Below are 13,826 nucleotides of genomic sequence, written 5' to 3'. Positions count from 1 at the left end.
GAATGGAAGATGGTTATTGTTAGTAAGGTTCGTTTGCTCTGTTTCTTCGGTCGATACTTTTCTTCTTCGCTGAAAAAGGAAAAGTTTAATTTCTTCGAAGAACCGAGAAACGTCTAGTTCGAGGAAAAATAGAAACTCTACAAGATGGCGGCAAATGGTAAAGAATTGTGTGTTACGTTAGTTCGTTCGATAGTTTCGCCTTTTGAGAATGAATTTTTTGAAGTGGGCATGAACTTTTAAGTGTAAATTTCTTCCTAAGCTACTCGTCGAAGGTACATATTACATGCTTTTTCGTTTCATGTTTTCATTTTCTGGACGGTCGGTTTTTGAAAATATAGATTAATTCCTAAGAGCCAATTTTTTGCTGAAAATACATATTATGATATGATCTGATATGATGATATTATCATATGATATGACATGAGTGATACGATCTCTCGTTCGATAATTTCGTCTTTTATAATATGGATTAGTTCTTATATATAAGGTCATGTTTATTGAAAATACATGTTATGTATCTATTTGTTCCATGTTGCAAAAAAACTCGGAATTGTAAGAAACGTACGAGCAATTGCTTGTTCGAGTCTTTCGAAAGACTTTATAAGATATAATTCATAAAAGCAAAAAAAAGAAAAAACAGAAACGTTTCCGAACTTTCATTGCAATTATTAGTAACATTTCGCTGCACTTTCCTTCGTTCTATGTTATGTTTCAACGGTTGAAAAGAAGGTTTCCTTATTCCAATCAAACAATTCCCCGAACTTCGTTCAAACTAATATTACCTAGTTCATGAATCAACACATTCTTTTCCCGACAGCTAGTAATTTTACCTCTTCCTCTCAAAATTCGAGAATGAGTCGAAAATGAGTCGAGAATCTAAGGTGGAATCAGATTTGTGCGATTAAAACGAGGTCGAAAACATTTCCGAAGCTCGCGATGGCGTTCCAATATATCGCCTTCGAATCTTCTACAAGCTTTGAAAACTTGCTTGCGACGCTGGGTAAAAAGTTGAACTGCGAGATTTCATTCAGTTTCCAAAAGCCATCGACTGCTCAGCTAAACTTTCTTCCTCTCTCGGTCATTCCGCTGGTTTCTGACCGTGTTTTTGTCACATCGGGACAAAACTCGACGGTATTGTCCTCGAAGCTGCATGACACGCGAGAAAGATTAATTACCGTCAGCCACGTCCTCGTGGAACCGTTCGTTTTTCAGGGACACGCGTGGAAAATCCAATTTTCCAGACACGTCCTGCGGTACCAATTAGAGGCTCCATGGGACGTTTGAAGTTGCGAATCATATAGTCGAGGAATTTTATTTGTCTATCGGCCGTTTTGATGAAAAGGTACGCAAATCTGCGAGACAATTTTTCATCGAAAATTAATGTAGATAAATTTTTTGAGATATAGTTATCGAACGTGTATCGACACAAAACTACAATTTGATAATACGTGATTTGATAATGATAAATGTCAATGAGACGTAAATTTGTTATTCTTAACCGTACCTGAATTATGTTCCAGAATTGTTTAACATACTGTAGTTTTCATTTTCATTCGACGATTATCTGATCACATATCGTTTTCTCTACTTGCTTTACCTTTAGTAATTGAAACTCACTATCAATTATTTGTCACAAGCATTTGTACCAAATTCTTTTTCACATAATAGACTGACAAAGACTTTGAATTTATGACATGAACGAAATATAAATGTTAAACTTTATAACGACGTGTTATAAATCCTCAATTAATTCGGCCAACATACATTCAACCAATAATTTCCTCGTTAAAAGAAAAACAGACTAAAAAAGAACCCCATCATCTCCATAAACGCTCATTACAGATTGTAAATCGATAAACGACAATCGGTCCGTGGTCAAACAATCGGTGAAAACTAAACAAACGGCTATCAGTAATCGAAAAGAATTATAAAAAGCAAGGGAATTTGTTTCCGCGCGTTTCTCCTAAGTGATCGAGTAGAAGTGACGGCCAACTACATAAGGGTTTGTCCGCCCAATTCGAGGAAGCGCAATTACGTGACCTCTCGAGGTAGTCAGCGAATTTCCACGAAGGGAAGTATCGATAAAACCTGAGAACAAGTACAAACCATCGAGAAGCCTGGCATTCGACGAAAAAAGCCGACGTGTATACCGAACAGCGATGAAAAGGGGTGGAAAGAGAGTGGTTTCCGGGACCGGGAAGGACGTCGAGATTGCGTAGCTCGACGATCGACTAACTTCTCGTTGAGAACGGAACAAAAGAGGAGGAAAGTTGCGCCGAGGTGATCTTTTTTAATCTCTGTCTCCAACTCCCCTCTGTTCGAAGGCCGAGCTAAGCTTCTCCCTTCCCTTCTCCCGAAATCACCTGCCACACGAACTGTGCGGCGTGTACATAGTGCAGATTAATTGCTACAGATAGTCCACGGTCCTCCCCTTAGCCGCTTCTCTGTTGTCTCCAGGATGAATACGTGCTCTGCTGGTATTTATGAAAAGACAAGAAAGTCGGATAGATTGCGGTTGATTTTTGAAACGAGAACCACTGCTAGATTCGGCTCAACACAGTTATATTTACTGGATTTCTAAGTTGATAAGGAGCGACGATAAGGAAGATTCAAAGGTTGGTCAGTTTTCTGATTAGAATCTTAGGAGACGATCTTTTCGAGGATTGTATTGCAGTAAGCATTAAGGTGTGTTTGATAGGATTTTATATTCGTTACGACGTGTGCTTTCGTAAGATTAGGAAGAATGATGTGAAGAGTTTGGCATAGTTTAGGTGAGTTTGTTGGAGCTTGTAATTTATCTGTACTTTTTGAGGAATTTTGCGAAGATTTGAAGTGCGAAAGGTGAGGAATAATGGCAAGCATTTCGAACAACGTTAATTACATTTATGTACAAATAACAAATGAAGGTCTCCAATATGGAGAGAGTATCTTTACTACTTAATTTGTTAATTGTGTCGTTCGTCAATCAGGAATTTCTATAACCAGGAAATTAAGAGATAATAAAGACAAGAATTTTAATTAGATCGGTTTTAATTTTTCGAGATATAGATAAAATCTATTTTTAACAATAGCAAAATGACATATGGAGAAAATTATTATGTCCAAGAGATTAACAATTCAAGTAACGAGTTAGCTTATGTTCCTCGGTTAACGGATTAAAATTACATTCGATACGATACAAGAAGTACCATAAAGCGAAAAGCATATCTCTTGGAAAGTCTACAAATTCGACCGAAAGAACTAGTTCCTATGAACAATAGCAAACAATCGTTCAACAAACAAATTTCCCATCGTCAAGCTGCTCCGTTCCAAACAACATTTATCTCTCCCATCAATAAAACATTGTTCTTCTCATCCGCGGTCCACCCCCTTTCACGTTCAACAATTCTAAAATTGAAAAACTTAACCCAGTAGCAGAGGCTATCGACAGTTGGCGACGTAAATTACAGTTTCAAGCTGTCAGTTACGAAGTTTCAGAAACCAGAATCGATCTGTTCGACGTGGTTTGATTAATATCTAGCCGTGGAATCGGATGGTCGAGGCCGCGAATTCGTGAAACCGGATAGCGATAAAGGCCAAATCATGGAAGCTGCCGCTTTCACGTAATCCCCGAAGGAACGACGACCTGTCGTCGCTCGACTATTCGCGATCCAAACGTCTCATGCATCAAGCTTACGCCAGCCGTGTACAGTGGAAAGCTGTTTCGTCAACCAAGACGCTGAGCCTCTGTTAATTTCGAGATATCGCGTTTTAAAGCGAACGATACAATTCGTTCTGGGATTATGCACGAGACGATATCTGCCTCGTGGTACAGCGTGATTCAACGATGTTTCGGTTATAATGCTGCGTGTCCCTTGATGTGTCTGTCAGGTGGTTATGACTTTGCTGTTGTTGGTAAGACGACGATATGCTGTGATTGATAGCGACTGCAGTATGTATGGAGAAATTAGATACATCGAAGAGGTTGGTTAAAAAGTTATTTGAAATAATGATTTCTAAATATATATTTCAAATAATGTCAGTTATTATATGATATATAATGTATTTCAGGTGATGTTATATTCTTTATTTTATCCATCAGAGAAATTTAAAGCTAAGTGTGAGAATAATAAATGGAAAATAGATTACTGCAGGAAATAATAATGATTATTTGTTAAATGAAAATTAGTTTTTGAAATAGGATTTTAAAAAGGCATTGAACGTTAATTGAAAGAAACAAATAAACCAAAAAATAATAAATTTATTTGATAGAATGAAATAAATCGTTTAATTTCAAATGTCTGTAATTAATCGTAAATGAAAATCACGCAAGTGATAATAAAATGATAGATATCCTTTAATTTGGTACTTCGTATGATCAAGAAAGTAACTGATATATAAAATGCTAACTATATTCATAAAGTTCTATTAAAACCGTACATACAGTTTAAAAATTATACCAAATATTGCGATTTAATAAAAATAAAAGATGTCCCATGATTTTTGTGCAACAATCTATACATATATCGTAAATTTTGATACTCCAATAACGATATCTTTTTCACTAGAGCTCGACATTAAAATTGATCGTCTCAAAATTTAAATCGATTCGAATGAAATCAAACTGGAGTAAAGAAAAGCGAAACAATTCGAGCACAGCAACTGGAGTCTTCTGTGACACTAGCTGTAGATAGATTTTCAGTAAATTCCATTTTATCCAGCTAGATTTTCGACAGCAATATCTATAACAAAGCTTTATAGATTTACGAGAAGATTTAAATTCCAATGAAAACTATATTTTTATTCCGATGTTGCATATGTTTCTGTCCTCGTATACTCATCGAACAGCGATAAAGTGGGAGAACCTATTAGAACAACTGGGTTTGATTCTCTAAACCAAAGTCAGGCTGTGGAAGTTCAACTAATGTTTGTCAAATATTTGCCTGACGGGTTGTATAGTCGTTGCAATAGTTTAGCGCAAATAAATTGTAGTTTCATTAAATCCTGTACTAACTCTATCAGCCTGGGGCTCCAACGAATTTCGCCACGAGCAATTCTAGGATCGCCAAGGGATCCGAATGGCCTTGTTCCGTGACTTCGAACCTCTAGATAAACGTGAGCTAGCTCGATGCTCGAAATAAGCCAATAAAGGCCAATAAACTCAGTTCCACTCGTTAATATTAGCTGACGCTGATTGGAACCAAATGATTCATCGTATATGTACAAGTACTTCTTTGGGAAATTTATCAGTTACGTCAACTTTTCTTAATTAATAATAGGAAAATGTGATTTTATGTATTTAGTACTGTTATTAAAATATCGATTTTATATTTAGTAAGAGAATAAATTAGCTACTTTGAAAATAGAAAGAATTGTGGAAGAGTTGATATAGTGTAGGGAGTTGGTTTAATGGATAAAAAAGACGAGTCAAAAAGAACGAGACTAAAACCGATCATCAACGAACGGTTCGATGGTGGGAATGTTAAGATTGTCGGCGCTCGGCCCGCCGCGAACACCGATGATTGAAACGGGTCCCCCATAGAGGTTACACGTTTTATCGCCTACAATGGAATTATTGCAGTTTCGCGAAATTGTTTTTTAAACACTCGATGGTAGTTATTTTATTTTTTGTTCGAGCAACTGGCGTCTAAAGAAAAATTTTACCAACAATTTTTACTAATTGGCTTTTGTTAATTATTCAGTTAATTATTCAGTTCTTCCATGTATTTCAGCACGATCAACGACAAACTTTTCCTAATTACCGTTGCCAGACTATCTTCAAATTTGCAATGTTACGAAAAATCCTAGCAAAGTAGAATACGCAATTGTCTTACGTACAAAATCAACAAACAAAAATCATCAACAAATCAACAAACGATCGTAGATCGCAAAAATCAGCAAAGGCATTGAATCGATATGAACGACACGAGAACACACAAATCTTCGTGTCTCCACGATAGCGGTTAGTTCGTCAGCTTATCGATCGTCATTGCTGAGAAATTCTTCCCCTGACGTTTCTACAAAATAGTTAAATAAATCTCGTTCGACGTGATTCACCGTGACCGCCAAGACTATTCGTTTACGCCATGCATCCGAATATTCCTTTTTCCTCCTCTCTGTCTCTCCGTTCTATTTCCTTAATCGTCCAAAAAATATCTGGAAAACTAAGTACACTGATAGATACTGGATCGTGGTGTTTATTTATTTATTCGAGTAATAAAGGAAAACAGGAATTGGAGGATTCGAGGGATCGTCTGCTTATGTTCGCGGTGGGTTTTAGGTCAGAGGGAATGGCAAGAATTCGCTCTACCTTCTCGTCGATTATCGTGCTTTCAAGCTTCATCCGGCTTTTCGTTCGACTTCGCCGATACGTTCCCCGGCGGTTATCTCGCAGTTTCGCGATAAACGCCGCGGAAAATAAATAAATGATAAGCAAACTAGAATTCACCGGTTCGTGGGAAATTCAACCACCGATTCGTTTTACTTCTGTGCCCGATAAATTGTTCACCAGCTATTATGCCATGCATCTCCGAATTGAGACTAGATCTGTTGAATTAAAGTTTATGATTTTCTTTTTTTATTTGTATTTGTAGCCCGGTAGTTTAACGAGATTTGGTTTGAACAGAATTGATAGAGGAAATTGGTGTACGTATAACATTCGTATTTATCCAGGGAATTGCTCTAAAAAGATATTTATAGAATTGATGGAGCTTATTAGTGTCCTGTGAAATATTTTTAATTGTTTATATATTTAACATTTTTATCGAAATCTTAATCTTTCGTTTCTTTCCTCTTCTTTCTTCTTTATTTTTTTTATTTCTAGCGGAGGTCATTTGCCCGAAGCATTTGTCTCGAATTTGATCAACTTGAATAACTACGCTATATCTAGTATCTTTTTTATCCATACGCCTAAAAATTTTCCATGGGAATGTATAATTTATATGTTACGATCTACAATTTCATTCCCGAATCTACGTTTCCCTTTATTTGTATCATTCTGCTGTAAAATAAAAGTGTATATTGTAGTATAGAATAACGATATTCGATGAAATAAAACTGTTTATCACCGCATCGATACGATGGTAGAACGCAACCGAAGGTATACTCACAGACCTTTCACCGGAACCGCGCTAACAAAAATGTCGCATCGTGGGAAACAAAAATGCTTGCTGTGGTATCAGCATTTCCCGTGAAACAAAGATCATCGATCATCGATGGTGCAGAAATGTCTCAACGATAAAGTGAAAACGGTTTTAACAAATTCATCTTGCGCATTTTATAAACTGAACCAATTAAATAATACTACGTTCGGCTATATTCGTAAATTTCACCGAATAATTATCATTAAAAAGCACTCTACTCAGTTACACTATCTCATTATCCAGTATCATTACATTATCCAATTTCTACTAACCTCTAATGATTTTCACGAAACTCTCAACGATTTAATACACATCGTCACATTTTATTCTGTTATCTTCATCAAAGGGTTAAAGTTAAAATAAAAAATTCGATAAAAACACCCGCAAACCCTCATGATGTAACCTTCAATGAAACATCGCGCAATTCTAAAGCGAGTGAAATTTCAAATTTCCAGAGGATGTGGGACGCGCTCATTTGGAAAATCGTTTTTAACGATCATTTCACAGCACGGCAGGGCACGTTAGAACAAAGTTAAACGTCGAGCGCATATAATTGCGTTAGCATGGTGAAACTCTAATTGCACGATGGTCTCGCGTTGAATTGAATTGTGTCACCCGCTGCAGTTGAGCGATACCGTGGAGTAATGGTTCTAAGATCAAAGTGTTGTAACCCGGACGAACCCTAGTGGCCTGGTGAACGGAATTTGCAATTCGCAGACGCGTGTGTTGGTGCAAAATCACGTGGCACCATACCGCAAACTAGAGCGGTAACACGGTTCCCTGTTCTGATGAGTTGTCTTCTAAATCTGCCTGTGTGCCGATCAACGGCTTCTTAACGCTTCGCTTATTCGCGAAATTGAAGCAATTTTGGTGAGCAATGGACAATTATGACGTTAACATAATTTTATCGAAGATTATCTTTAATTTTATATCTTTATTATAGCAGCCCCTAGATATTAAACGAGGACCATATGCAGAAATTTCAATTTCCTAATTGCAACATGTCAGAACACACATACTTATTGAGATATGTATAATTTTGTGTGCTAGACTAGATTGGCCGCGTAGTAGTGACACACGTATGTGAATATGAGTGTGTGAAGTATGTGTGTGCGCGGCGTCTCGAAAAACAGACGAATGTAACTGTCCGTTGGCAGTGTGGTATGAAAGATGGTGAGACAAAGAGAGTGCTGAGACGCGTGCAAATGTATATCGACGAAGATCCTGGGAATCGTTTATTAAATAAATCTAAATCTATTTTAATATGAATTCTAAGTGTAACCTCAGCGTTCTTTTACTTTTAATTCGGCAATTAAGATCCACAATTCTCAACAATACTATATTAGACAAATGGCAAGTTATCTTTTGTTATTACTGTATCATTATTTCTAGATATGTAGATATTTCTATAGATATAATTATGACCAGATACATAGACGACAGATTATGTAATAATTATACGTAGAAATTATTATTTAGTTAATTCATTACTTAATCATATAGAAGAATATCCTTTAAAATGCTATGAAAATCTTTTAGTCAAATATAAAGTACTGACCAAATGTGCCTTTCATATGGCAAATATAATCCTTTGTTATCTAAAAATCGTTATAGACTGTCACGATTTTGTTACAATAGATTGGTCTACTTGCAGAAGTAAGAATGATTGATTTTTTCCGTCGTTTAAATTCTGTATAGTAGAATAGCACCGCATGCTACAGTATCCGTTCCAGTATTCTGAACTTCGAACCCCTTTTCAACCCTACCGAAAGGTCCAGTTGGATAATTAAATGTGCTCCCCTGTGAAATCCCCAGGCGATCGATTTCTCGAGTGTCACACGCTGATGAATTCTCGCTCAAGTCGAGCACTGGCTCTCGTCCAAGAGCCCTATGCACTCTCGATGTCAACGAACTTCTGCACGAGATACTTTCGACTCCGTATTCGATCATACGTATATAGTATCAAATAGTGAAACGCACAAGGCAGAACGCGAACCATGCTTGTAAAAACAGTGGCGACGAAAGATATCTGTACAAACCTTTATCTCTCAGTGAAACATTTTTTAATTAGGTTTTACGTATTATTTCCATAATAACAAATTTTTGCAATTTTCGCAAAAATTGCAAAATTTTTGAAAGTACTACCAAATAATATGAAATTTATTACAGTTGGATTTAATTAACCAGTATGTACAGTAGCGGACAATGCAAAATTGAGACATAAATGGTAGGAAGAATAGCATAATTTTACAAAACAGAATAATATTTGACAAGAGCGGCGAATAAATGTAATATATATTTCGAAATAAATAAATCAGCAACATGATGAAAGATAGCTGATACAGCAGTTGCTAATACATGCATATACACAAACAAGTTCTTTCAAATAGCTACTGCGCAATTTTAAACTTTGCTAAACTTAAACTCCTTAAACTCGAGCAACTTTAGACTTTCTTTTTCCTATTGTACTATAAGTACAATACTAAATGCAATAATATACGTAGATGTATATAATATACGTAGAGATACAAATATTTTTTGTAGCCGCCATATATTAGACGTACGCTTATATTCAAATTGAAAAATATCACTCACCGAGTTGACATCGATCTCCACCTCTGCCAAGGGGGCATTGACACCGTTGCCTGAACGATCCTTGCTTCCGTCTCGGTGCCACGTCGTTTCCTTCGAGATCCATGGCCATCGAGGCATCGTCGTCTACGTCGTCTGCGTCATCGTCGTCGATTAGGTCGACGTCGTCCCCGTGGTTCTGCTCGATATAGCAGTTTCCGGCTGGGCCACAATCTAGTGAACATGCTGGTTCCGTGCTCACTATACTCTCCATCGTGGATGGTAGCTTCTGTTCCAAATTCGGACCCTGAATAGACAATAGATTGTTCCTCGATAAATTAACATGCATCTATATTTGATTTAGATTTGTAAGAAATTATTTTATTCATTTTCTTTTCTCGGGTGGAATAGCTTTGCGAGACATTGATGAAATATCGGTATTTTTATCGATTAACCTAAATGGAAACGGAGAGAAAGATAATAGCTTTTGCTTTTAATGTAGATTTCCATTAGACTAAGTAAAAAAGAGAATTGTCTGGTATTATCCTAGTTATATTTGAAAAAAAGTAAAGGAAAGAGTCGTTTTCTAAATGTTAACTTTACAGCAATGTAGAAAAGAAGGTGATTTTTCTATGATTTCAAATGTAACTTTGGAAATACATATGTAGAGAAGTGGCTTGTTTTCCTCGTTTCAGTAATAGATTTGAAGGAAAATGGAGAATTATTAAAACGAGTGAATAAATAGATAAATTTTCGAAGTAAGTAATATGGTGATTTTATATAAATAAATAAGGGCAGAGATATAACGAAGAAAATTATCCTTCGCGTATTAATGTACACTATAGGATTGGAAAGAAGTAAAGGCAAACATAATCTTTTGGTGTTAACATAGCTTTGAATATAAGTAAAGGTTCTTCTTTGCTCGTTCTTTTGATGCTAACGTAGATTTGAAAGGAAGTGGAGGAAGAGAGTTGTTTCTTTAGTGTTAGCGTAGATTTGGAGGGAAACAGAAATGATTCGAGATGGCACAAACGAAACGGAGATGGTGCACGGAGAACCTGTTGCACGCGTCGCGACATTTTTAGCCGGAAGACCTGGTGAACGAGGCCGGAGGAAGTCCGGGTTGTGTGGAAAGGAGCGGGGCTTTTTAAAACAACCGTGTTTCCACTCTTCTTTCTCTGTTTTTCATAGGGAAATGAGATTAGGCGCGGATAAGAAGTGTAGTTTTCAGAGACTTTGAAATTTTATTGAGGATTAATTGAAATGAGGGAAGGAAAGCCTCATGAAACACGTTTTAGCTCTCTCTACCTTTCGAAAAGTCGTGTTATATTTTAACTTCCTATTTCTCTTTGAATTTCCCTATCCATAATTAATGTATTATGATTAACATTGCTATCGACTGTTTGCGATGCATAGAAAAGTAAAGCTTATGGAATGTCTTACTCTGCTTTAACGATGTATTATCTAGCTTAAAATAAATAAAACTTCCAAATGGCAATCGCGGACGATAAATAATTAATAAGTTTATAACTTCATTCAAATACACCTTATAGTTTTTGACGTTTCAGGTGCTGAAATTGAAAATAATTCATCGGGCGTTCCAATTTCGCGAGCGAGGAAACCAAATCTGTCGATTCGACTAACCATACGTAACTGATATGTTTGGCGTAATGTCAATATTCCAGTAGAGAAGTTTTCCTGGTATATAACTTTATATCTGTTTGGAACTCGAGTATATTCGTCTTATTAAGCTTCTATTAACTATACAAAATAATGGAATGTAAGAACACTGTCCTCAAATTCATCAAACATCTGATGTGAACAAGTCTGCATATAATATACAATGGTTATAGAAAGCATTCATACACGTCCTGCGTGTTCTACGTTTGATTTTGAGAGTATTAGACTTTTGTAGTCATACGAAAGTATAGTACTACATAATACCGTAGGATCTTTACTACAATTAGTTTGTTAACAATTAATGGATTAAACAGATGTTGGTTAAACAGAAAACGATAGTTATTTAACATGAACTAATCACAATAACGTATTATAATTAAAACAACTAGATAGTTAATTTGCTACTTTCGTCACCACGGATCCAACGCTCTCTCGACTACGCTAGCAATACTCCCGCGACAACGCAATTCGCACTCTCTGACTTCTCAACTCACACTGACTGGTTAATTCGTCTTTGTCCCTTATCAACTCCTTGTCTTTTGTCTTAGCCCCACCACGCACATGTTCCGCAACCGCTTGTTTATAATTCGCCCGATATTTCTTAGACCTTTCGTCCACGATACTACAATACGAAATTCAATATATCTGAATGTAATTAATTACCATGCAAATGCTACAATAAATAATATAAATACTGTAATTAATATATATATAAATTATGTAAATATAATAATAAATGATGTATCAATGCTTGTTACGGCCAGTGTATATCGAATATTACAATCAAAATTTCCATAACGAGTAACAACCAGTGGATAGGATTTTTAGTAACCCAAAGGTTCAAGTGGATCGCAGAAAAACTAACGAGAATGGATACATACGGATTCATTTCGCTATTATAGAGCTGAACTCCAGACTGCAGCTATATATGTACATCCAGCGAATAGCTGCACCAATTTTCCAATTACCCTGATTACTTTTGAACCGCGCGATATTCTACGTTTACGTTTTAGAGTTAATAATAAAATAATAAAGATAGAAAGAAAAAAATAAAAAATGCGAAAAAAGAGGGAAACACGCGGAATGAATACGACGAACCGACGAGGAATGATAATAAACAACGAATCGCAAAATTGCGTTCGAACGCTTCCGGACAAATCCCGCTCGGATAACTGCGCATCGACGGCTGTTAGATCGATCATTCAGAGTTACAAGGAACGAGATCGCAGCAGAATAAAAAAAAAATAAAAACAAAAAAAGAGGATAAAACAGGATTTGTCATTTCGAGGCGGAAACAATTTTTTCTATTTCGAGACTTATGATTCGTAACGCAAAATTCAAAAAATAGAAATTTTATTCGCAAAACTCTATTTGTATAGGGATGTTTGAAAAGTTTGTAGTGAGGGGGAAATATTCGAAGATATGACATGTTTATAAAAAAGTCTTTCTTTCTTCCTGTAAAACGATACACTTTCTATTGATCAATGCCACAGATTTTTTCTTTAATCGCTACGTTTGATGTAAAACTTAAAGCAGCAATTCTTAGGAAGTTTTATGCAAAAATGCGTAATAAACGTACGGAATATAATAAAATACATCGACTGATCAAAAATACCACTTTAACATTTGGAATAACACAATATTTTTAAAAATATATAAAACATGGTTAAATACCATACTGAACTTTTGTGAATATTCTGTGATAGTTAACTGATGAAATCAGGTAGTAAAGCAGATTCTAATTCGATAATGTTAATCTGGCCACAGATAATGTTTTGAATCGGATAAGGGATGTTTTTATTAACTTAACAAATAATATAATATCAATATTATCACTTATTAATTAATCGATTTATATCAATCAGTTTGTTGCATAAGCTAATTTATGAATTTCCGAAACAATTTCAAGCTTCATTGTGTTGTATCGTATTATACGCCTCTGAGAAAAGTTTATCGCTAACCTGAGACGTGGCTCGTAGCTCGGCTCGATCGAGAGCAGCGCCAATTTCCTCGCTGATTTTCGTGGAATTTGTAGTTGAATTTTCTGGCGGCGGGTCCAGGTGTATCGTGAATGATGCGCCACGCATGTAAAGGATATCCTCGACAGCATCTTCATCGTCGTCTGTGTCCTTGGTTAATTCGTCGTTCTCGACGTCTTCGACTAATTCACCCAGTTCGCCTGTCGACGGAGACGTCGAATTCAACTCTGGAACGAAATAAATTTCTAAAGAAGACTGTTCTGTTAAACGTAATTTTCTATAAGAAACAATTAATACACTACGTTATACACTGAATGATTTAAGACTGAAAAATTGAAAGATCTCTTAAAATTTCCACCTCGCTATTGCTAACTTCAACTTACGAGGGCCAGATTGAAAAGTTTCCAGAATGACAATGACAATAACAAATATTCCTTTCAAATAGCTGAATTAAATGTCTATAACAATTTCTTTT

General features: G+C 36.1%; 1 protein-coding gene across 3 annotated transcripts in view; it reads right to left on the bottom strand.

The window, feature by feature from the left end:
- LOC100750137 (pikachurin) overlaps nt 1–13,826 on the bottom strand; it is a 269,452-nt gene that overhangs the window by 136,388 nt on the left and 119,238 nt on the right. For all 3 annotated transcript variants that reach the window (XM_012394376.3, XM_012394377.3, XM_012394375.3), the window contains exons 4-5: nt 13,334–13,578; nt 9,717–9,999 (exon numbers count right to left, since the gene is read on the bottom strand). In XM_012394376.3, the coding sequence (XP_012249799.1) occupies nt 9,717–9,999; nt 13,334–13,578 (528 nt within the window). The remainder of the gene's footprint in view (nt 1–9,716; nt 10,000–13,333; nt 13,579–13,826) is intronic.

This window comes from Bombus impatiens, unplaced genomic scaffold (assembly GCF_000188095.3).
Source record: "Bombus impatiens unplaced genomic scaffold, BIMP_2.2 scf_0083, whole genome shotgun sequence".
Lineage (NCBI taxonomy): Eukaryota > Metazoa > Arthropoda > Insecta > Hymenoptera > Apidae > Bombus > Bombus impatiens.
Note: the sequence above shows the minus strand (reverse complement) of the source record. Positions and strands in the feature narration are given on the sequence as shown.